Below are 23304 nucleotides of genomic sequence, written 5' to 3' on the forward strand. Positions count from 1 at the left end.
TACCCTTAAAAATTTTTAAGGTTTATCTAAAAAATTTTAACCAATAATATTTAAATATGTGTATAATTAATAAATTTATTTCAATAAATTTATCGGAATAATTTATCACAATTTTTTTAAAGGAAAAAGTAGTCTTCTGTCGTTATTAATTAACTATCATTGATATACAGTGCATCTAATCGTGAGAATCTTAATTAATTAACTGTCAAAGTTCAAGAGATTAAGAAACCCATCTATCAGAATCTTAATTCATTAAAATTAATTTAATACAGCTGATGTTTTAATATGTTAAACGATTTTATTTTAATTTATATTATGCGTTCTGCTTTTATTTATTTACTTCCCAATATTCAAAATCCCAACACAGAAACCCCGAATATGAATAAAGTTATATTATTTTGACCAAATATATTTATTTTAAGCGAAAGTGGGTTTGAGGGAGGGGAGATGGACAGCAGAGGAGGATGAAATTTTGACCAAATATATTTAATAAATATCTTATTTATTATTAAAATAATAAAAAAAATTAAATATTTTTTTCAAATACCAAATAAATAATTTATTTTTTAAGTAAATAACATTAAGCTTTTATTTTATGCATCATTAAAATCATTTATAAAATTTATCTAATAATTTTGTTAATATATTATCAATAATCAATAATAGAAAATATTATTTGCTTTACAAATTCATAATTATTTAATCATAATTTTTAATAAATTTTAAGTAATAATTAAAATCATACAAAAAAATTGTATAATTCTTTAATTTACATAGCAAAACACTGAAACTTAAACCAAAAATTATATATTAAGTTATAGCAATTTATGTCAGCTTATGCACTACTCAACGGTAAAAAAAATTGTTTGTACGATGGATTTAAAGATAAAAATATCTAATAATAAATTATTACAAATCTGAAATGTTAGAATGGACATGACTAGAATTTTAAAAATTGTTAATCTTACTCTTTAAAACTAAAAGTTGAAAGTAATAAATTTTTTAAAATATATTATTAAGTATATAAAAATATAAAAAATATTAAAAGTTTTAATAAATATTATATTTTTAATTACTTGAAATAAGTCTTTAATTAACAAAACTGTTCAAAATTTTCTTTCTTACACTTAATTGTACACGTAATCATTAATCTTCTACTTAGCACTTACCTCGTACAAAAAAAGGGGAGAAATGCAGTTAAATTCTAAGAAAATAAAAATGTTTTATTTTGACGGCGGTTTATATTCCTCAACCGAACCAAATACACAAACCAAATCCATTGTGCCCTAATATCTCAAATCGGAACCTCACTCTCCACCGCCCCAACCCTTAATTCCGATCAACGGTGTGCCCCTCGTTGCTCTCACGGTACCGCATCTTCTTCTTTAGTTGATTTTGCAACACAGTTCCATTTCTCGTTTTACGTTTTCTTAGAATAATAAATTTTCAGAAATTAGGGAGTGTTGTCGACTTGGATCGGATACTTTGTGAGCCGAAATTAGGACAAGCATCATCAGTTATTCAAACTTCGTTTTTTTAAGCTGGTTAAAAGTTTTTTTTTTTTTTTTTTACTTGGGTGTAATATTTATGTGCTTTGTATTTGATTGAACTTCGATACTGAAATTTCCCTTCTTTGCAATAGCTGGAAATCTTGATTGTTTTGATTGGGTGTGTTATCCCTTGAATGTGTTTGTTTTTATTCGTGGAGAACTCCGTTGCGTGTTTTGTTTGAGGATTAGAAGATTCTGTATTGGAAAGAATAGGTTCACTTCACATTTCTGTGCCTTTGACATTATAGAATCTTGTAATATTTAAAATTTTGGGTTCTAAGATTAATTGGGTTATTTTAGAGTCTCAAAATCTGATTTTGGAATGTTTGAAAACCTTTTGCAGTTATGCCGGATGCTTGTATTAATTTTGATTAGTTTTTATAACTGAGGCATTTACTTGTTAAGTGTCATGTTGACAGTGGTAGAATGGAATATAAATGTTTTTGATTTTGATGTGAATCTACAGATTTGCTGATTTAGTTTGTCACTCTTTTTCAAACACCCCACCCCCCCCCACCCCCCATGGCTTACATGTATATTCCATTCTACCATCTGATTTAGTTTGTTACTCCTCATTGAGCTTTCATTGTTATCATTGATTTTTCAGTCCTGACTAACTTTATTCTTCATGCAGTCGGTTAGCAGTAATTCTGTTTTATTGACAAAGGACTAGAAATGGATGATTGGGGTAATGAGATTCTGCTTCATTTATCTGTTTGTATATGGACTTAAGTTGTTTCTTAATGTTATCTTATTGCTGGAATTTATTATTTTTTTGGCTGAATTCTTTAATTATGTATGTAAAATGTTTTCACTTTCATTAGTTTCAAACTGTTAATGTGTCTTCGTCTTTTGTATTCTTATTCATTTTACCTCCAGAATCCATCCACTTTTAATATTTTCCCTTCTCACCTTGTATTGCTTATTCTAGATACTTTTTTACAGTGGAGGGTTAGGATATGAGATTTGTATGTATCACAAATTGCTAGATAAAACTATATTAGTTGCTGCTACCTGCTAATGAATGTGTTAGGTGCTCAGAAGTTATAATGTTGTTTGATTGACAGTTTAATTACGTGTTGATCTGTTATGAGTATGTTTCGAATAATCAAAAAATGGATTTGATTTGATTTGATTAGCAATCAATGTGTATGAATGGCAATGATTATAAGAAAAATAAATTTCACTTGATTCATTTTTTTTTTCCATTTTTGAATCATTGAAGATTAAATAAGCTCATTACTTTAATAATTTTTCTTTGTTAAGCTTACTTAGAGAATTAGAGCAGTTAAAATGGCTGAACTTGTAAGAATGAAATTGTCAATTCAAACATGAAGGCCATAATCAAATCATATTTGCTCAAATTCAACCATCTGAGTGAAGTTCTAAATGTACCCTACTAAAATGAATCCCTATTCGTAACTTTCCAAACAAAAGATTCCATTTACAAATCAATTCTCAAATTATATGATTTCAAGCACACAGCATGATCATAAGCTGTATATTGTATTTGTTCTACTGTCTGTTCTATCCCTTTAATTTGTGCAATGGATATTTGTTGCAGAGGATGAGCACATTGCTCCCCTTGATCTTACATCAAAAGATCAATCCAAAAATAAATGGGATGATGAAGATGTTGATGAAAATGATGTGAAGGAATCATGGGAGGATGAAGATGAGCCTGCTCCGGTATGAACAATTAAAAGTGATATAACAACAGAGAATTGATCATTTATGTGTAACTTGTGCAATTTTTAAAGATGGAAATTTCTTATTCCAAGCAAATTACCTTCTTATTGCCTTATTAGCATTCCCTTATCACTACTGCTATGCCACTTTAACCAATATTATCATTAATCTTTTATATCTTTTTGATTACTAAAATATTGAAATTGCTATGGTTATCGACAATACAATTTATAATTTATCAGTAATTAGTAGATATTATTTACAGTTACATTTTTATTCCTGTTATATCTATCTATTTTCTTTCAGAGGAGAGGGTCGGGAGCTTGTATAAAACTAAAAAATGGTGCAATTTGTTTAACATACACTTTAAAGATTGACTACTTTACTAGTACAATTAAATTTGGATCATGATTACTTCTAATGAAATGATGCTGTATTTCCTTAGTTATAAATGGCCAGATTTTTTTGTTCCTTTGCATAATATTGTCAGGCACCTGCAGCACCTGCTGTAAAAACTACTGAAAAGGCTCCCAAAAAATCTTCTGACAAAGCTACTGAAGTGAAGGGAAAGAAAGTAGAACCAGTAAAGGAAGAACCATTGGACCCTATAGCTGAAAAACTTCGCCAACAAAGGTATATTGTTTTCCATTCAATTTGGTTATCCTTGTTAAGTTGATTTCATGTACTTTTTAATGGCATTTTGGTTTTGTTTGCTTGACAAATTGGTCTGTTAAATGTTAATACTTTGTGTCGTTTAAGTACAATTTCTCTGTCACGCTATGTCTTCTTTGAGTTCTACATAAAAACTGCTTTTGTTAAAGTGCAATGATTTCAATGGTTTCTTTAACTAGCTATGATACTCACATAATGAGGAGTTGATTTATTCTTTTTGGAGTAAAAGAACTATCACTAGAGGTAAAAATGGATTGTAAAGGAGGGAGGGTAAGGAATAATCCTAACCCAAAATGAAACTTTAAAGAAAGGCAGTCACAAAGCAGAAACAAAGCAAAACCTGCAACAAAACTATGAACACAAAATTTAGCTCTAAGTTTCTATGCAAATTTACCTATGGGACTTTATGGCTGAATTTGTGTGCTGAACAACGTAGAGAGGCTGAGGAAATAATAATGTGCCAGCGCAAGACTGAGGATTGAGACCTTTTTGTGAGTCAAAGCATTTTTATTTAACCAAAGGCAAGACTAAGGATTGATACCTTTTGGCTTCCTTGCTTCTGCCAAAAGCCTCTGAACGTAAATGATCCAAAAATACTGTGAGAAGCCTACACCATATTTATGACTTGCAAGGTGTTTGGAGTGATTGGTTTGGCATATTCGTTCTCTGTTCTTCAATGCTATTAAATTTGATGTTTAAGTAATGTCATTGGTAAAATTGTCTTTTTTTTAATTAAGTTCACTACAACATTTAAAAGAAGCTGATTGCTAACTTAGATGAAGCAACCTAATGTCTTGTTAAATTTACTCTATCACAGATTAGTTGAGGAAGCAGATTATAAGTCCACTAAGGAATTGTTTGGTGGTGGACGAGATGACAAGAACCTTGATACTTTTATACCGAAATCTGAAACTGACTTCTTAGAGTATGCAGAGCTCATTTCACATAGGCTTCGTCCTTTTGAGGTCAGTCAAATACTTCTGCTTTCTTGCTTCCGTAAATATTTGTTGAAAGGGCATCCTAATTTCCTTTTTGATGAATGCAGAAAAGTTATCATTATATTGGTTTACTGAAGGCAGTAATGAGACTTTCGATGACTTCTCTAAAAGGAGCAGATGCAAAAGATATTGCATCTTCAATAACTGCCATTGCAAACGAGAAGATCAAGGCAGAGAAAGAAGCCAATGCTGGTAAAAAGAAGACAGGTAAGTTGATCTTGGATTAAAACCCTTTATTGCTTTCAATTTGTGTGTTTACTTTTTCTCGTTTCTTTTTTTTTTTTTTCCTGTGTTTTCAAGGTTTCTGTTGTGTTGTGTCTGCAGGTGGCAAGAAAAAGCAACTTAATGTTGATAAACCTGATGAAGATTTTATTACGGATCGATATGATGCTCTGGATGATTATGATTTCATGTGAAAAATTTTGGTTCTGTTCCATTCAGATTCAGTTTACGGGAATCAACTGTTTTCAACATTGGAAGTTGGGACAAGACCCTTCGGCATGCCCTTTGTCAAAAATTTAACGAGTGCTGTCCCGTATTTTGTTGAATAAGAGTGTGCATTAGTGTCTTGTTTTCTCATTGTCAATTTTGTCACCACCATTATATACTTCGACGTTAGTTTTTCACCATATAATTTATATAACTTGAAAAGTTTGAAGATGAACGTAGCAACATTACCTTTATCTTGGGTACATCTATGTTCTTGGATTGTAAGGATAGAACTCGCCTTTTTTCTTGTTAAGGGAACATGTCAGTCTTTTTTGTTAATGTTGGACGTTGACGGCATCATAAGGAACCAAACATAGTCTTTTTGTTAATGTTGGACGTTGACGGCATGGATTTCCACTGGTTGCTCATAAGGAACCAAATGACTATGCATACGCCTTGCTTGATGTCTACTACAATGAGAAATGGATGCGATAAATTAATACATCAGGGATGGTTTTAAGTGACTAAAAAAATAAAATTTTATTAAGAAAAATATTTATTATATGATTTTTTTTTTTTATGCAATAAGCACTATTTTTTTAAGAAAAACTTGCTATATTTAGATCTTTAAAATTATCCGTTTTGGCTGATATTAACAAACAGGAAAATTTATGAATCATAGACCACTTTATAATAACTCTTATAAACCAATCTTTTATCTTTAAGGGATCAATTTAATTATTTATTATTAGAAATATACTATGAACAAACTGGGAAAATTAAATTTGGAAAGGATAATTTAAATATTTATAATATCTTGGGAATTGTTTAAATTTGAATAAATAATTAATGCCTTTTATCTCTTCGAAAGCTTTTAAAAAAACTATAAAAAAAAAAGTTACTTTCTTTAATTAAACTAAACTCAATATGCAATTTTTTCTTTTAAAATATCATATAAATCAAATCATTGAGATTTATTTTTTTTTGCTATTTGAGATTAATTATTTATTTCAGCCTAAATTTTACAGTGAGGATATCTATGATATGCCTGCCCATCGACATATAACATCGTTAAAAATAAAATAAAATAAAATATTAAAAAAGTATTTTATATTAAAATTATAAAAATATATTTACTTTTTAGGTAAATTAAAGTGTTTATCGAAGTGAGTTTATTTTTTCTCCTTTATGATATATCGCACATATAAAGCTGAATGTGATTAATAAATTTATGGAGTTGGTTTCAAATTCAAATATTATTATTGAGTTTGTGAATGTTCTTTAATTTATTTATAAAATTAAATAACCAAACTAAGGTAGTGAGGGTTAGGCATAAAAGGATGAATGGAATTAGCGTATTTTGCTCATGTCATGTCATCCCAAACCGTGTTTGTCTCCAAATTTGTGGGGCCACAAACAAACCAAACTCCACATTGATTAATAGAAAATTACCCACTTTCCCCTCCTTCCTTCCTTTGTTTGCTCTTCCTTCGCTGAAGGTTTTGCAAACATGAACTCGAAAGCCTCTGTCTCTAAGGAGCTCCATGCCAAACACACCAAGGTTCCATTTTTTTCCATCCCTTTTGGTTTTTCTTTCATCAATTCATATCTGGCCGCTTATGTTTCATGAATACGGATACTGTACCACCCAGTATGAATACGGGTACAAAATACGGTAATTTTCAAAAAATTATAGATTGTTGTAAAAACATCTATAATAAAAGAAATTAATAAACTTGCATTTTACAGAAAAATAAATATAGGAAACTTGAAAGAAAGATGAAAAAATTCCCTAAATTTACCTAAAAGACTGTCATTTTTAGGAGGGAAAATTATCAAGTTAGCATCTAAGACATACCAAGTTATATTTCAAGTTGCACCTAGTTTTATTGTAATATTAATCATCCTCAAATTGTGTATATTTTAAGAATATAATATTTTTTACAAGTACCAAGTGTATTAACATATATAGGTACAGTATGTTTCGGGTATAAATATATTTAACAAAACGAGGTATCGATGCTTCAGAGCTGAGTTTTGATGCCGAGAGCTCGCAACAGCATGTCTTCACATTGTGCACATAGAATTTGTATAATATTTTAACAATGTGTTTTGTTTAGTGTATTATGTGAAGCCTAGTTAGCAACGACTTATCCATTTTTTCATGTTTTATTTTATTTATTTTTGTGACTGTATGCAGATCTTGGAGGGACTTCTTAAACTACCTGATAATCGGGAATGTGCAGACTGCAGGACAAAGTACATGCTTTTTCAGAACTCATTGTCCTATGTTTTATCAATGTCTTTAATCTGTGAATCTTTAACTACAGTAGATCAATGAATAGGTCTTCTATTTTCTTTTTCTAAGGGGGTATTGAACAATTTGAGCACTTCTGTTTTATTTACATGAAGATTGGTTTGACACCATCATCTATTTATAAGTTATTTTTGTTTTTGCCCGCTTCTTAGTATAACCCTTTTCGTTCACTTTGTTGTTCATATCCATTGATTTTGGAGAACAAGTTGTGTTTCAACATTCATGATTTACTTAGAATTTTTTGAGTTTTTTCATGATTTATAAGCATATATTTTTTAATATTTCAGGGCACCACGATGGGCAAGTGTGAACTTAGGAATATTCATTTGCATGCAGTGTTCAGGAATTCACCGAAGTCTTGGAGTTCATATATCAAAGGTTGATATATACCTTTTCTTCTTAGTTTATAAATTCACAATGGCTAAGCCTTCTGATTTTGCAAGTAGGTGCGGTCCACAACTTTGGATACATGGTTACCAGATCAAGTTTCTTTTATGCAATGTAAGAAACTACACAATCTGTTTCTTACTTTCTTAGGCAAAAGTATGGTTAGGGGAACTATCTAACTTTTTCCTCTTGAATTAACTAATTTTCTCAAAAGGTCTAACAAAATTATAATAGTAAATCACATAACTGGTATGGTCCATTCCATATATATACCGGTCAATATACCATTTATAGTTTACATAATATTGATTTAACTTATTGGTGAAACTAGTTACTCATGGAAAATAGGATAATTGTTAGAAAATTTTGTTGGGCTCTTGAATACTCTCACAGCTGAAATTGCATGGTACTTTAGTTGTGTGCCTAATGGCAACATATCTCATCTCTTGATTTTCGTGTTTTATGCAGTCATGGGTAATGTCAAGTCAAACATGCACTGGGAGGCTGAACTGCCACCAAATTTTGACAGAAATGGATATGGAATCGAGAAGTTTATTCGTGCCAAGTAAACTGTTAATGGATTCTCATGCATGATTTTACTTGAAACCTAAAGATTAAAGTTGCATCTACTTTCCCATTTTCTACTGTTATGAACTTGCTTAAAATCTTTCAGGTATATAGAGAAAAGATGGGCTTCAAAAGGTGGACTACAACCAGCTTCAAAGTCAGCTGAAATAATCTTTAACTTGAATAATTCACCACCAGCTTCTAGGGCCAAGAGTGCTATTCAAAAGAACAGAAGATTGTCTCTTGAGGAAAGCATTCTTGTTAACCACATGGCACAAATTCGGCCTTCTGAAACAACATCACATGGGGTATTCATGTTTTCATGTGAAGTTCAATCCTAATAAATAATATTTTTTAGATTTTAATTGCATAGATACATGTACTACAGATCATTTAATTGACCAATCACATGCACAGTTGTTAAGTAGGTGACCTTTATTGTTTGATCTGCAAGTGTAGCTCCTTTACTGCTTTCCCCTGTTTCTTGGAAGTTTGTTGTTATTTTCAGTTGCTTGACTTAGTTTACTATTAAGATACCCTGCGCTGTTGTGGAAACTTCTGTATTCATTTCTTTTTTGCCTTGCAAGGCAATGTAGTGAGGAACTGTAACTATTTCTTCTCATTTCAAAATGCTCAAAAATACCATTTTATGGAATTACTTGCCCTCAACCTGAATTATTTTTGCAAGGCATATGCCATGTTAAGGTATATGGCATTTAACATCTCATGGCCGTGGCCATAGCTTTTCTTTGGTGGACTTAGTCACATCCTTTAGTCATTACACCAAGATATTCAGAAGGGGAATTCAAAGGGCAGGGGGAAGGTGGTGGGAGGAGTGTGTAGTCACGAAGATATCAAGGATCAAGTCATGGCTTGCATTTTATCATCTTGTTTTTTCCTCTCTACTATGTAGCGTTGCTCTATTCTTGATTTACTCAAAAATTTTGGTTGCCTTCCAGATCTCAAAAAATTGATATATGATCTGAACTTTATCTTTTCCATTCAGGGCTCCTTAGATTTGCAAAAGAAGATTTCACCACCATTAAAGAGACCATCCGCATCAGTTGATTTTGACAGCTCTGGTGCAAAGAGCAATGGTACTATTGATCTTTTTGGCTTGCTTGATAATAAACAGGATTTCTCAACTACAACTCCTCCAAGCTGGACAACATTTGATTGTAAGATAACAGTACTTTTATCATGCATCTTGTGTTACCTTCCATATATTTTCTTTCATTCTCTTGGTTCTAAAGGTTCTTGGAGAATTACAAAAGCATTGAAGATTTTTGACGTTTCATATAGAATTATTTTGCCTTGACAAATTTGAAGCTATTAAAGCTTTTATTTTGCTTCTAATATCTTTCCACCCTACAATGAAACGAGGAAGATTGTGGCAGCTCATGTTATGCACTTCCTAATTCTTAATTCGATTCGATATTCACGTTTGCAGGAGAAGGCTTGTGAGGTTTTTGTTCATAGATTGTTGAGCTAGCCCGTTGGATAGATGTCACAACATTATAGTTGCAGACGATCTTGCAATGTCGCATGACCTTTGAGTTGCATCGCCCTGGTCTGTCCCCTTTTTCAGTGATGACTATTTCAATTTTGGATGACCTTTATATTTGTATAATTTTTTCTAAATTTCAGACACTTGTCAAATATATATGACCTTTTTTTATCTATACATTACAATAGAAGTAAATATCCATAATAAGGTATATTTTGCATGTTGAGAAACATTTGAGATATAACCATGCTTCCAAGTTTTACTGCATAGGGTTAGCCTTAAATGTATAGTTTGATATGTGGCATTTATCTCGAAGAGGGTTTATAAAGATCATGTTTTTTCACAGGATTAAGGACTAATTTTTTAATCAACACACACTGCAACAGGACATAAATTTGACACACATTTGCACCACTTTGGCATTGATGTATCATACAGCCTGAGACCGTCCATCAAATGGTTTGATATGCATTGTTGTTCCTATTACTTCATTCCTATTACTAATTGAGATTAAGAAAAGGATAATTGGAATAACAATTATTGTTCTTCTCTTCTTTCAGTGTCACTTCAAGAGTCTGCGACTGAAGATGTTGTAAATAAAATATGCCCCATTTTGATTTATTCTTTTTTCTTCTAGTGCACCTTTTTTTTTTTTTTTTCTCTATTAGCGAAATACATAGAGAATGTTAACTTTATGCATTGAATTTTTGGTTGCTTAACAATGGTTAACATGTTCAGAAGTTCTGTCATAGTTTCCTGTATACTTCTAATCTAGCAGTGCCATTACTGTGCACCCTTCAAAACAAACGCTTTAATCTTTCTTCGCAAGTAGTGAAATTCAATGGTTTAGCGAATGTGTTTTTTCGTTCTAGAAAAAGAAAATCTTAAAAGTTACTTTAATAGCTTTAATAATTAATGTTAAATAGTAGTTTTATAAATGCCATATACAAAATGTTATAAGAACAAACCATTGATTTTGTCTTTTGAAAATATTTCAAGGTTTTTTCTAACAACTAATTTATTATAATTTTTAAAAATACATTTTAATTAAAACTTATGTCAAACAAAATTGGCCATAACCACGTGCAATTGATGCATTCCACCCAAATCATTTTTCCAGCAAACATAGCAATCAACAATTGGTGCACAAATCTTATATGATCAAAAAGTAGCATGCAAGACCATTTGCATTTTACACAAATGGCCTAAAATATTAGAGTGGTAAAGAAATTGTATCGTTCTTGGTCTTGAACGTTCATTTAAGACCAAGAAATATTTTAGTCAAAATTTGGCATTCGGTGTTGGAGGTGTCAAAATATATTATCAATTTAGAATTTGACTCTTATAAAATGAAAAACATATGTAACATTAAAAAAATAAAAATATATCTACTATGTAATTTATGAAATACAGTAATTTAAAATAATAATAAATATACCAACCGCTTTATTTACATTTTTCTTCTTCCTAACTCACGCCTAGTTATAATTTGTTTATTTTGTTGTTGAAATATCTGTTCTAGAAATTATATATATGTATATACACACTTTTAAAGAAGCCATCATGAAGCATGATAACTCCATTTAACTGTATATACAAACAGGTCTTTAATTGTTGTTAAAAAATCATTCGAAAATTTGAGGAATTAATTGTGTATATAGAAATAAAATTAACTTTGACTAGAATAGATAATAAATTAAAAATGAAAAAATTATTACTTCAATATTTAACTTTATTATAACTTTTTGATCTCATTTGTAACTTAATACATATTTTATTTTAATCTTAACTCATTTAAATATATTTTAAGTTAGTCCTAATATTGACACATTAAGCAACAACTTCAAAAAATATTATTTGACTCTTAATAAGCTAATTATTAAAATTATGTTCAAATCAAAATGATCCTCTTTCAAAAAACTCTGAAGTTTTCAATTTTTTCCTTGAGTTATCTTAAGTCTTTATTGATGTTTACTTTTTAGCTTCTAATACTAGTCTAATAGATAATTAACATATTAAATTAAAATTTAACGTGCAATGCAAATACATTGGTTAAGTGGTACTAATATTTACTGTCGTAAACTAACATGATAGATTTTTAACAATTCAAAAACAAATAAAAGCTTTATTAAGTTGTAAAGAAATTAAAAAAGAGATTACAAAATGAGAGACTAGCTAGAGATTTAGCAAATTAAAAGCGGACGCAGGATACTTACGGTAACTGCGCCCGCACTGTAGTTGACTCTCCGCAACAGAAACAAAAACTATAGTGTGAAAGAACCTCTCTCTCCCTCTCTTTCTCTCTCTCTCTCTCACACACACACTGTAATGTATAAAGGCGGGAAAACGCTACTTTCTCTTTCTCCTCGCTCCCCGCCATACCTTCAAACTCTAACGTATTCTCTCTTCTTCTTCATCTTTCTTTATTAATATTTTTCTTCTTCTTCGTTTGTGCTTCAAGAGTTAAATTCGTTTTCTGAAAGCTTGCAGGTAGCTACGATTTCTTCTGTGTTCTAACCAGCTTCGTCTCCTTGTGAAGCTTACCATCGGTACCTCGCATTTCACCTTTTTTTTCTGGAGAAGATTAAATCACGCATTATCTAATGCATTCTCTGATCAATATCTATTTGTTTCTCTATCGGAGTTAATTAAGCTTTAAATTTCGATTGTTCGCATTTGCACCGATAATTTCTCTGGAATTCAAAGCTGAACTTCCAATTCCATATTGTTTGATGTTATTATCGCTTACCAGTTAGTTAAACTCAATGTTCTTTTTTTTTTATTTTTTTCTGTTTCGTTCGAAGGAAAATGGAGAGACTGAGGCCAGCTTGGGCTGTGAAGGCTATCATCGTGATCGTATTCACTTCGATTTTGTTCCGATGCGTCTGTGGTACGAACCACACCGTCGGTGGAGCTTCCGGCTGGGATCTCAAATCCAATATGGAAGCCTGGTCATCTACAACCACGTTTAACGTCGGTGACGATCTTGGTACGCATCTACATTCTCTCTTTCTCTTCATCATTTCCACTCGCGTTAATCAAGCTTGCACTAATCTCTTCCACTTCGAGAAAATAATTTCCGCTAAAACGTTGCACATTCGTTCTAATCTTCGAATTTCTGAAGCTTCAAATCTTGCCGAAGAAAATTAATTACCAATTAACAACGGGTTCGGTTTAATTTAATTTTCGTTTCAAGAATATTCGAATTTGCGTTCGTTTTCTTTTTGCTTCTATATATTTTCTCTGCAGCCAAACATTCCGATTGTTCTTCAACAGAAGGCGATAGGTAATCGTTTTGGTTCTCGAAGTTAGTTTTGCGTAGTAACACAAATGAACCGAGACGAAGCCAAAGGCATTTTCAGCGTAACCTGATTTTAAATTTGAGATTAAAATCCACGTTTAAGCCTCTATAATTAATATTTATTTATGAATTAATTTATATATTTAAATATTTTTAGTTTATATTATTATAATATACTTTAAAAATATAATTTAGTGTACAATAATTTTTATTAATATTACTATGACGTAACAAATTAAAATATAACAAAACACTCCTATAAAAATTAAAATATAAATTTTTAATATAGAAACTAATCGTGAATTAATGAGATTCAACGTGTATTTGAAATTATGAGAAAGTTAACTAAAATGCGGAACGTTTCGTCCTAACTGTGATGGTTGGTAGTGTTCTCATACACGCCGGTTCACGATGTGGTGGAAGTTAACACACTTGGTTACGACACGTGTACGGTAGCCAACGCTCTTGCCACGTACAACACCGGAGATACGGTTATCCACTTGACCGCACCCGGAACCCGTTACTTCGTATGTGGCCGAATGGGCCATTGCCAGCAAGGCCTGAAACTTCAAGTTCAAGTTCCCGCTCAGTCCAACAACAACAACGGAACCGGCGATGATCAAGACCCACGCGCCGGAGTGGGCGGTGGTGGTCCTTCTCCACCGGCTTCTCCACCTCAAGATGGTTCAAACCTACCTGATGACGTGCCCCTCCCCTGCCATTGTTCCCGTGCTGAGGAACGATATGGGCTTCTGCCATTGATTACGCTCGTAATCTTCCTCTCTTTCGCTTGTTCTCCTTTCTTCTTACCTTTCTCGCGTCTCTCGGCTTTTATATGAGGTGTTGATTACGCTCGCAATCAGCCTATGCGTGTTTCTTGTGTTTCGTCTTTTACCACGGCCTATTGCTCAGTGCATGTATGAATGTGATTAGGGTTAGTAAATTGTTTTGTTGGTGTATTCGAAATTGAATAATGAGTTTACTCACTGTGTGCTGTGGTTTGCTCTCTCGCAATGCTATGTACATATCTGCGAATTTGTTTGTTGAGATGCAGTGTATGCACTTATTTCTTTCTTATAATTACTCTGCACACTTAAAAGTGAGTATTTTCTCTGCGGTTATGAATCTCCTTTTTTTTTCAAGTAGACTTCTGGGACGTTTTTGAGTTTCTACGCTTTTGCCCAGTTTTTCAATTTGTCAAAAAAAAAAAACAGTTCATTTAAGTTATGTAATTTATCACTTGTTCTGATTCCATAATTATGTATCAAGTTCTAATTGATGTGATAGTGTTAATTAGAAGAAATTTCTAATGTGACACGTTTTCATTTAACAATGATTTAAATGATAAAAAAACAAAATGAAAGGTAAGGACTAAGTAAAGAAATTTCTTTTGTGGGATTCAAGGGCGATAATGAAGTAGTTTCTTAAACATTCGGCCCTATCGCCATTTCTTTGCTCTGTATTTCCACAGCCTTGAAAATGTCTAACGAAATAAACAGGATTCTGCTAATTAGTCCCGGGACAATGTATACATGTTGGCACAGATTGTTTCTCTATATCTTGCATCGAACGAACGGACGGACGGGGATTGGGCCTTTAATCTCAGCCATTTATCGGCCTATGCCATGTGATAATCTTGCGGCGGCCACTGGCCCACTCCCATTGTAGGTCTTTTCATTATTTTTGGGTGAACCCATTGTAGGTCAAGCTATAGCAGCACCATATTGAATTGTTAGCCCTTTTGAACACTCATCAAATCCCCATCCAACCATAAAAATAAAAACGTTTTTACAAGTTGACAAAGATGCTGCTGCTACTATGTAATTAAATTGTCATAGTTACTAATATTTAAATTCTGTATGCATAGATGATGTCCCCTTGTACCTACAAAAGGAATGTTATTTTCACACGTTTTCCTCAACATTACATACATCAAGGAGAGAGAGAGGGAAAAAAAAGAGAGAAAGAACTGAGATAAAATGAATGTGATAAAGAGAAAAAAAAGATTTGTAAAATATTGTCTTGTGAATAGAATTATTCCAAGGAATAATATTTCAATAGCAATTACTTTTTCCACGTAATTTTTATGTGCATTTTTCTTACGTAGAGTATATCACATCACCATTGGTTTTTATCAACGAGAGAGAACAGGGAAGAAATGGATCACGATTATTTGTATATGGGAGTCACGTTTACCGAGCAAGTTGCTGCAAACAACTCATGCTATTTTCAACCAAATCCAGAAAAAAATCGGACCATATAAAAAATAATCCGGTTTGCCAAACTTCAAAAGGTTTCACCAAATGATATGAGCTTCTCCAAATTTTTTCCATAGATACTCAGGAAACGGACGTGGCATCATTTAAATCAGCAATATTGTTCGAACGTTATCCATTCTACACTTCTCTGATTACCAAAAACGAATTGGGATTATTTGTTTATGTGACTTACGTTTCCCGAACAAGTTGCAACAAACAACTCATGCTATTTTCAACCAAATCCAGAAGAAATTGGACCACAGAAAATAAATAATCCGGCCTGCTAAACTTCAGGTTTCACCAATGATATGAGCTTCTCCAAAACTTTTTCATAGATTCTCAGGCAACGAACCCGGCATCATTTTGACCAGCGATATTGTTCAACGGTATTTATTCAAACAAAATTTAGGTGCAGGTGGTTTTGGTGAAATTTTTCGGCCAAAATTGAAGTTTTACCTCAGTAACATACAATAACATTAAATACAAATCGTTTGTTAAAATAAATCACTAATTTTAATTGATAAACAAGCACCTAAAAAATATCGCATGAGTTTTGTCCTATTTATTCTAGGCTCCTTCGATTATAAAAAGCGGGACTTGGCGTCCAAATGTACACAGGAAATGGTTCTTGCAATGAAGGCTCCCTTGGACGTTTCCTAATTTTCACTATGCCAAGTTCTTGGCAATAAAAAGATAATCGAAGCTTTTTTGTTGCAGCCACTGGAAATTGGCACATATAAGTCTATTTCAGAGGTAATTTTGAATGCTGTATCTTGAAGCCATTGCGCCAACTTAAATGCTAATTAGCAGCGCCTGAATGCCTTATTGCTGTAGGAGTCACTTCTGATATCTGCCCTACACTGTCTGGGTCACTATTCAAAAGCCTCTGGCCCACAGCTTACTTGTGCCTTGACAACGTGTACAAGTATTTTCTGGTTTGTTTCCATTAGTGGTTAATAAGAAAAGGACTAGTCTTTGATAATGGCAAACATTGGGTCTCAAGCTTAGGTCCTCTAGCTTGTACATCATCTCTAATTAATATTTAGACATAATTGTTCCATAAGCAACAGTTATGCCTAACGCGTCAAACCAGCCCCAATTGACCGTTGTCCTAGTGTAGATAATTAAGATTTCCATTAAAGGAAAATAAAACTAGTTATTGAATTATACATGGTTATTTTCAAGGCAGTAGATTCCACGTCCAAAAGTAGAAAGGTTAAAAATAGAAAGAGAACGCCAAATTTTCATAATAAAAGTGAACTTTTCTAATTGAAGTTAAAGGCATTTTGCAGGCAGGAGATGAGGGGGTCCGATTGTGTGGTTTTTTATAAATAAAAGACTCTCACTGCTTGGTTCCACTTATATTTCAAATTGTACGAAGGTCCTACTTCTTTATGAGGTTCTGTACTCTCAAACCACTCAAAGCTCGTGACACAACAAGGAACATGGGGCTCTTCTGTTTCAATTTTCACTGGCATGTAAAGGGGCAAGGCAACTTGCTTTGCTTTCCGACCTAAGGGGATCATAATTAAAATGAAGGCTTAAAGAAATAGCAAGTCCCACTACATATATAATGATCTACACCATTCTGCCAGATAATATCCATGTGCCCGTGTGTTCACCAAGTTTACGTCCCTAATCCCATAATTTGATCCCAAATCTAATTGTGCCTTTGGAGATTTTGACAGCATAACCAATCTGTTTAAGCCAAGATGCATATCTTAGTTGATGGCCACATGCAACCATGCACAGTTGAAGCGACAACTCACGGTTAACGTTACGTTCAATTTGTCCATGTTCATTCACTTCAACCCATTTTCCAAAAAAAATATAAGGCACAGTTCTTTTCTTTGTCCATAATACGCCAAAGGGGGTCCGAGTCTCTATTCCAACTCCATGAGTTTGGTCTATCAATAAACACTAGCAACTAACAACTATCATCTCCTTGCATGAGTACGGTTGTTACTTTTATTGGTAGACGTAGGCGATTTTGTTCAACTGGTATGTCTCCAGGTTTGTTCTCCCTTTCCTTGTATGTCGGTTTTATTGTAATTAAAAATAATAATAAAAGGAAATAAGAAAAAGGTAACTATTCAACAAGCATTTCAAAGCTGACTTAACTAAATTAGGTCTGCGTAAAATTGCTGAAATTGTACATTCAATTTGAAATAATAATACCCTTATGATGCTACCTAAAGTTCAAACTACATAATCAATACAAACATTAATACATTATAAGAAACACTAGACTTCGGAGTAGTTTAGTAGAACAGGTAGGGCAAATATCTAGATAAAAGAACGAAAACAACAGATTAGGTTGAAACTAACTTATGCCCACTATGTCACAAGAAACTTGACAACGGAAAAAAAGTACACCATGTCTGATGCTTGTCTTGGCTTCTTCACACAGTCTCAGCAGCAAAAATATGTACATAGCAAGTCCTGCCAAGGGAGAAGAAAAAAGGTCAACACAGAGAAACCGACAAATCAAATTTATAAATGGAATTAGATATATTATGTAGTAATGATGTAGATTATATTTTTCTACCCTTCAATCAAGTGTTTGGTAGGTGGAACAGCTTAATCAAAGCTAAACTCGTTTAATGGTGCTAACTACTACTTATGTTTTGCCAGGTGTTGAAAGCCCAATGCTTCAAGAATATAAGATGCCATAGATATATACCATGGAATCATACTGTCTCTTTTGGAGTCATATGAACACATATTTGTGTGTGCAAGAAGCTCTAATAGAATCCTTTCTGAGGTCATGCTTCGTAGAAAAAACGGATAAAAAGTTCAACAAACATTTGATTATGTTTAATTTAGCCATAAAAAAGATTCCACATGAAAGTGCTGTATTTAACTACTATTCTAATCCAGCATTAATGTGAACAGTTGTCATCTACCCCTTGACAAGACTAACCATTCTAAAAGCATAACTTGTTAGGTAAAAGGCTAATAATGAATGGTTTTATAGCAACAATTATGTTATATATGGTAACAGTAACACACATAACCGACAGTGAAATTCTGCATAACACATGCAATGAGAGTCAAGATACAAAATTAAGAATATAGTTAATATATGTACCTCCAAAATGGTTAAAACACTTCCAGAGATTCTCATTTTGCTAAATTTTCACTGTGACTGGTGAAAAAGAAAGATTAACCACATCAAACCCCACGATTGACCATTTCCATGAAACGCTGGTAAGATTCCAGCCTCTGCAACTTCATTTGATTATTGAACTTCTTAATGAAGGCTTCTACCTTTAGATTCAGTTCCTCGGGACTCATTGATTTTTCCCTCCTCAAGGAAGCTCTATCATTGAAAGTTTCAGACTTTTTGAGCTCCCTTTGAGCCCAAGCCACAGGATCATCATCACCACCCTCACCATTGTGATTGAATGGTTCTGCTTTGGCAATCCTTGCACCCCATGTGTCACTCTTCTTCAGATGAGGCTTCGTCGTTTTCCCTTGTCCCTCCATGATAGCCCTCCACGTGGCTTCCAGCGTGTCCTCACTCTTGTCGTCAGAATCAGGCAAGAAATAGTCATTGGTGCATTTTTCAAGTGAAGGGTCTACCATGAATTTGTCACATGAAAAATCAGTGTCTTTAACTTCTTCCTCAACAACTTTTTTTTCTTCTTGTTCTTCTTCAACCTCTTTTTCTTCTTGTTCTTCTTCTTCTTCAACCTCTTTTTCTTCTTCCTTTGGTTCATTGATTTGGTTCTCTAGCTCTGTGGTGACGGTTGTGGTTGTTGTGTGCTTAGGATCAGAAGGTGCAAGTGAGTCAGAAAAGGGTAGGTTGTTATTGCTTTTGTGATGGAAATTGGAGGAAGCTGCAATGGTGATGATGATGAAGTTAACAATGATGTAAAGGAATGGTAGTGTTAGCCAGCTTCTTGCTGAGATCCAAAGGTGAGGAAGAGTTGAGAGAAGAAGGTGGAATGTGTATGGGACTATTGCCACTTTCAACAAAACAAGGGTGGAGATAACTCCCATGGACATGAGCACCAGTTTTGAAGCCCATATAGCTGTTTCAAATCTGTTTGATTTCAGAAAAGATGGGTTTTGAAAAAGATCCATCATTGGCGCGTTGCAACACTTGTAATTAATAATTTTTCACAACACCCAGAATTTAAAACAAGGAAAAGAAAGGAACTTTCTGCTTGGAAAATTGAGAAGAATAAGACCCAGATAAAGGAGTTTATTTATACTTCATCCACTAGTTCTTCAGAAGAAAAAAATAGCTTTTAGAAACTGAGGTTTGAGATTGAGAATCTGATTAGGTAACTGGATTATGATAAGCAGTTTCTGAAAGAAAGATTTATGGTGAATTAGATAAGATCCTTGAAGATGAAACAGAAGAAAAATGAACAGAAAGAAAAGGAAGTGGAAAACTGAATACAATGTATTGAAGGGTTTAGGGAGAACTTGAGTCCTCTGTCTCTCTATTGCAGAAGGAAAGAAAGGAAAAAGGGTTTTAAAGGAAGAGAGCTTTCAAAATTCATTGTTTCAGGTGCTGTAGTTAGCTGCAGAGGCAACAAAAATTCCTTTAGTACTGGGTTGGCGTAGAGGACCACAAGGGTCAAGACGGAATTTAAATGAAGAAATTTGGTATGACCCCTCTCTTACTAGTATAATATACTGTTTGTAACCAAGTAAGTGATTAATTTCCCACCGTCAGATATGTTTCAGAATAGTTTAAAGAGCATATTTTGTTATCGGTTTTTTAATACCATTTTTCCAATCTTTACCATTAAAAACTTAATAAATAGTAAACTTTATATTAAAAATTATAATATTTAATTATATTGATACATTAAATTTTATAAATTTTTGTATTATGTTAAAATATTATTTAGATTAAAAAAATACTTTTAATATTTGCATAAATATACGTCAAAAATAAGAAATAATCAATTTTTATAAAATTTTAATATTCAATATTGTTAATGTATTAAATATTTTATTATTTTTAAGAGAAATTTATTGTATATCGTATTCTTGAACTTATATTTAAAATTTACTGTTATTTGGTTAATTAAATTTGATACTATATTTAACATTATTTATAATTATTTTATTTTTATTTATATACATATATTTCAAAAGTAAAAAAGAATAAAATTGTTTTCTAAGTTTGTCAGAAAAAAACATTCTAACAAAGGTCATGATATGATGACTTAATAAAGTGTGCACCTTCATCGTCATTCTATTGCTATGAAAAAATGTTTTTTTAAATAATTTCGAAGATAAATTCAATTATTTTTTATTTTTAGGTGTATTTTCAAAATATCTTTAAAAAGTTAAAAGTTATATACAATATAAAATTTTAGTTGTTTAAATAAGGAAAAGTGATTATTATAATAGGAGGCGATAAAGTTAGACCCACCGAGAATTTTATTTTTTTTTTCTAGAAATGTTTGGATATAGTTTTAGTTTTGAAAAGTGAAGCAAAATTAAACGATGAATTTGAGTGGAAATCACATTATTAGTTAATTAATTATAATTGGGTTTGTTGTTAGCATGGCTTAATTTGTTTTAAGAATTGTAACGAATCTTTGAAGGTAAGTTAATTAATCCAAATTAAAGTTGCTGCGTTGCGCGGCGGTGACCCCAATTTGCGGAGGGGATAATACCAACTTTTGGCACCACTAAGCTAAAGCTGCTATTACTAACCATAAGGCTATATCCATTGCATATATGCATAAACTATCATTTCTATGCCAATTTATTGCTACATTCTCGATTCTTCTTGCATGGTTACTAATTCTTATTTTTAACAACTTTTGTAATTATACAAGTAAATTCATTGATTTTTTTTAAAAAATCTCAAATACCCACAAAACCAGTAATAAATATTTGAAAGAATTTGTTTATGTAAAAATTGTTTAGTGAATGTTATTATTCAAACTTAATTGTCCACACACCACCACTAATTGTGGTGTATTTCACTACACCGTTGGTTGTTCTTTGTTTATCTTTTGAATTGTTGATTTAAAAAAATTACTATTTGGTGACACATTCTTTTGGATGCTTTTTCTTTATTAGGTAAGACTTATGCATGTCTAAGTAAACAATAAATAGATTTTTGTTAAATAAAATAAAAGTCACATTATTTAATAAATCGTGTATGAAATTTTCAACGATGAAGAATGTTGTAATTAAAATGAATGTGTAAAATAGAATTGAGTCATGTTAACTAATACTTTAAGGAAGTTAATTAAAGATTAATTAATAATATTTTTTATTAAAACTTAAATTAAGATATATTAAAAATTATAAAAGTGGATGCATTTTTACAAAATTTTTTCATTATTATATCTTTCTCAGTTTGATTAGGTGTTCATTTCCTCCTCTAAATCCATATATCACTAGTTAGTAGAAGGAAAGCAGAAGGGGCAAAACCACAAAAGATTGAATAAGATGTAAGGCTATTAGTAATCTATTTTGACCATTGAATTATCAATAATTGGATATAATGTTGGTTCCACCATAAGCTATGCAATTAAATTGAACCTTCATCTGAAACACTGTTGACCGAATAAATGGGGTGGGGAATGTTAGCCATTCCATGGATATAAGTAACCTATATATATATACACATGAAAATGCTTCCATCAAGCCACAAAAACCACAGCCCCAGCGGCACCCAACCATTAACAAATGCTCAGTGATTTGTCCTTTTCCCTCCCATTGAATTATAATTCTCAAATGGTTTTCTCTTTTTCCAACAATTTCAAGGAATATTTTTTAATTATCTCTTTCATTTTTTAATTTATTTTTAAGATAAATAGATATAAAAGAGGTAAAAAAAAATGAAAATAATTATATATACAATATTAATATGATAATCTAAATTAACTCCTAAACATTTTCTTATGCTTCTTTCCTTTTCTTAATCTAAAGAGATATGAATTTTAATGGTGAGAAGCAGGGGAGACAATTAACCAAAATTGGGTATGATAATTTATAAACTTATATTAAAAAAAGTTATTTTCATTATGTACTCAATCCATCATGATCACCTTATAAAGTGCACCTAGATAAGAGGGGAGAGAGAGACAATGCTAAAAGAAATTACCTTTGGGGGGTTGAGGAGGATAGCCATAGCATTGCAAGTTGCAACACGCGTGTAATGTAATATATCTATGCCAACATGCATATAGACTTTGATCAAAATTTTGGGTAACAGACAAAATAAAAAAGAGGGTAAGAAAACAGAGAAACACCACTGTTCACTATATATTGAAATTGTATAGCAAGTAGTGTGTTGTTGGGACTCGAGTGAGTACTAATGGCATCAATGTGGCATGGGGTCACTTGTCTTGCCCCAGGGAACCAACCACCCACCGACCCACCCCTAAGATGGTACTACTACTATACAACACATACACACTCTCTCTCTTTCTCTTGGTATCTTATCATAACCAGTACATGTCTAGAGCACCACTTTTTTTAAACCATCTTGTGATAATCATAACTGGAACACTTTTTTCTTGAAGGAGGGTTTTCAAATTTGAGCTACAACTTTCGTCTTTACCTCCGAACAGTGAGTAATGGCAAAATCATGCTGCATTGTTTTGTTTACTGAGTACTACTCCTTCCTTCATGTGCTAACAA

At 32.3% G+C, this 23304-nt stretch overlaps 4 protein-coding genes across 6 annotated transcripts; 3 read left to right on the plus strand and 1 right to left on the minus strand.

The window, feature by feature from the left end:
- Window positions 1-1230: 1230 nt before the first annotated feature.
- Window positions 1231-5724, plus strand: LOC113867494 (eukaryotic translation initiation factor 3 subunit J-like). The gene is made up of 7 exons (XM_027502858.1): window positions 1231-1368; window positions 2185-2238; window positions 3115-3239; window positions 3730-3872; window positions 4729-4876; window positions 4957-5116; window positions 5234-5724. The coding sequence occupies exons 2-7, from the start codon at window positions 2226-2228 to the stop codon at window positions 5323-5325; spliced, it is 681 nt and encodes a 226-aa protein (XP_027358659.1). The 5' UTR covers window positions 1231-1368; window positions 2185-2225; the 3' UTR covers window positions 5326-5724.
- A 992-nt stretch (window positions 5725-6716) lies between these two features.
- LOC113867884 (probable ADP-ribosylation factor GTPase-activating protein AGD15) lies at window positions 6717-10728 on the plus strand. Of its 2 annotated transcripts, XM_027503389.1 has the most exons (10): window positions 6717-6899; window positions 7539-7597; window positions 7943-8033; window positions 8102-8156; window positions 8511-8607; window positions 8716-8917; window positions 9616-9787; window positions 10060-10179; window positions 10463-10575; window positions 10677-10728. In XM_027503389.1, coding segments are annotated over exons 1-8 (729 nt in total). In that variant the 5' UTR covers window positions 6717-6848; the 3' UTR covers window positions 10062-10179; window positions 10463-10575; window positions 10677-10728. The 2 variants fall into 2 exon arrangements, with proteins under 2 accessions (XP_027359190.1, XP_027359188.1); XM_027503387.1 differs by having other exon boundaries at window positions 10463-10722.
- A 1882-nt stretch (window positions 10729-12610) lies between these two features.
- LOC113866731 (chemocyanin-like) lies at window positions 12611-14256 on the plus strand. Its single transcript, XM_027501533.1, has 3 exons — window positions 12611-12665; window positions 12921-13105; window positions 13805-14256. Exons 2-3 carry the CDS (start codon window positions 12925-12927, stop codon window positions 14254-14256), a joined length of 633 nt encoding a protein of 210 aa, XP_027357334.1. The 5' UTR covers window positions 12611-12665; window positions 12921-12924.
- A 3733-nt stretch (window positions 14257-17989) lies between these two features.
- Window positions 17990-20256, minus strand: LOC113867852 (YTH domain-containing protein 1-like). 2 transcript variants are annotated; one of them, XM_027503350.1, is made up of 3 exons: window positions 19356-20256; window positions 18767-19325; window positions 17990-18117 (listed from the first exon to the last, which is right to left on the minus strand). In XM_027503350.1, the coding sequence occupies exons 1-2, from the start codon at window positions 19765-19767 to the stop codon at window positions 18850-18852; spliced, it is 888 nt and encodes a 295-aa protein (XP_027359151.1). In that variant the 5' UTR covers window positions 19768-20256; the 3' UTR covers window positions 17990-18117; window positions 18767-18849. The 2 variants fall into 2 exon arrangements, with proteins under 2 accessions (XP_027359151.1, XP_027359150.1); XM_027503349.1 differs by having other exon boundaries at window positions 18767-20256.
- Between the last annotated feature and the right edge of the window lie 3048 nt (window positions 20257-23304).

The sequence above is a fragment of the Abrus precatorius genome, unplaced genomic scaffold (genome assembly GCF_003935025.1).
Source record: "Abrus precatorius isolate BTA unplaced genomic scaffold, Abrus_2018 Scaffold5, whole genome shotgun sequence".
NCBI lineage: Eukaryota > Viridiplantae > Streptophyta > Magnoliopsida > Fabales > Fabaceae > Abrus > Abrus precatorius.

Coding starts and splice junctions, on each gene's coding strand:
- LOC113866731 (XM_027501533.1), top strand. CDS start 12,925: ATGGAGAGACTGAGGCCAGCTTGGGCTGTGAAGGCTATCATCGTGATC. Junction 13,106..13,804: donor TAACGTCGGTGACGATCTTG/GTACGCATCTAC, acceptor GATGGTTGGTAG/TGTTCTCATACACGCCGGTT.
- LOC113867494 (XM_027502858.1), top strand. Junction 3,873..4,728: donor GAAAAACTTCGCCAACAAAG/GTATATTGTTTT, acceptor ACTCTATCACAG/ATTAGTTGAGGAAGCAGATT. Junction 4,877..4,956: donor ATAGGCTTCGTCCTTTTGAG/GTCAGTCAAATA, acceptor TGATGAATGCAG/AAAAGTTATCATTATATTGG.
- LOC113867852 (XM_027503349.1), bottom strand. CDS start 19,767: ATGATGGATCTTTTTCAAAACCCATCTTTTCTGAAATCAAACAGATTT.
- LOC113867884 (XM_027503389.1), top strand. CDS start 6,849: ATGAACTCGAAAGCCTCTGTCTCTAAGGAGCTCCATGCCAAACACACC. Junction 8,608..8,715: donor GAGAAGTTTATTCGTGCCAA/GTAAACTGTTAA, acceptor AAAATCTTTCAG/GTATATAGAGAAAAGATGGG. Junction 8,918..9,615: donor CTGAAACAACATCACATGGG/GTATTCATGTTT, acceptor TTTTCCATTCAG/GGCTCCTTAGATTTGCAAAA.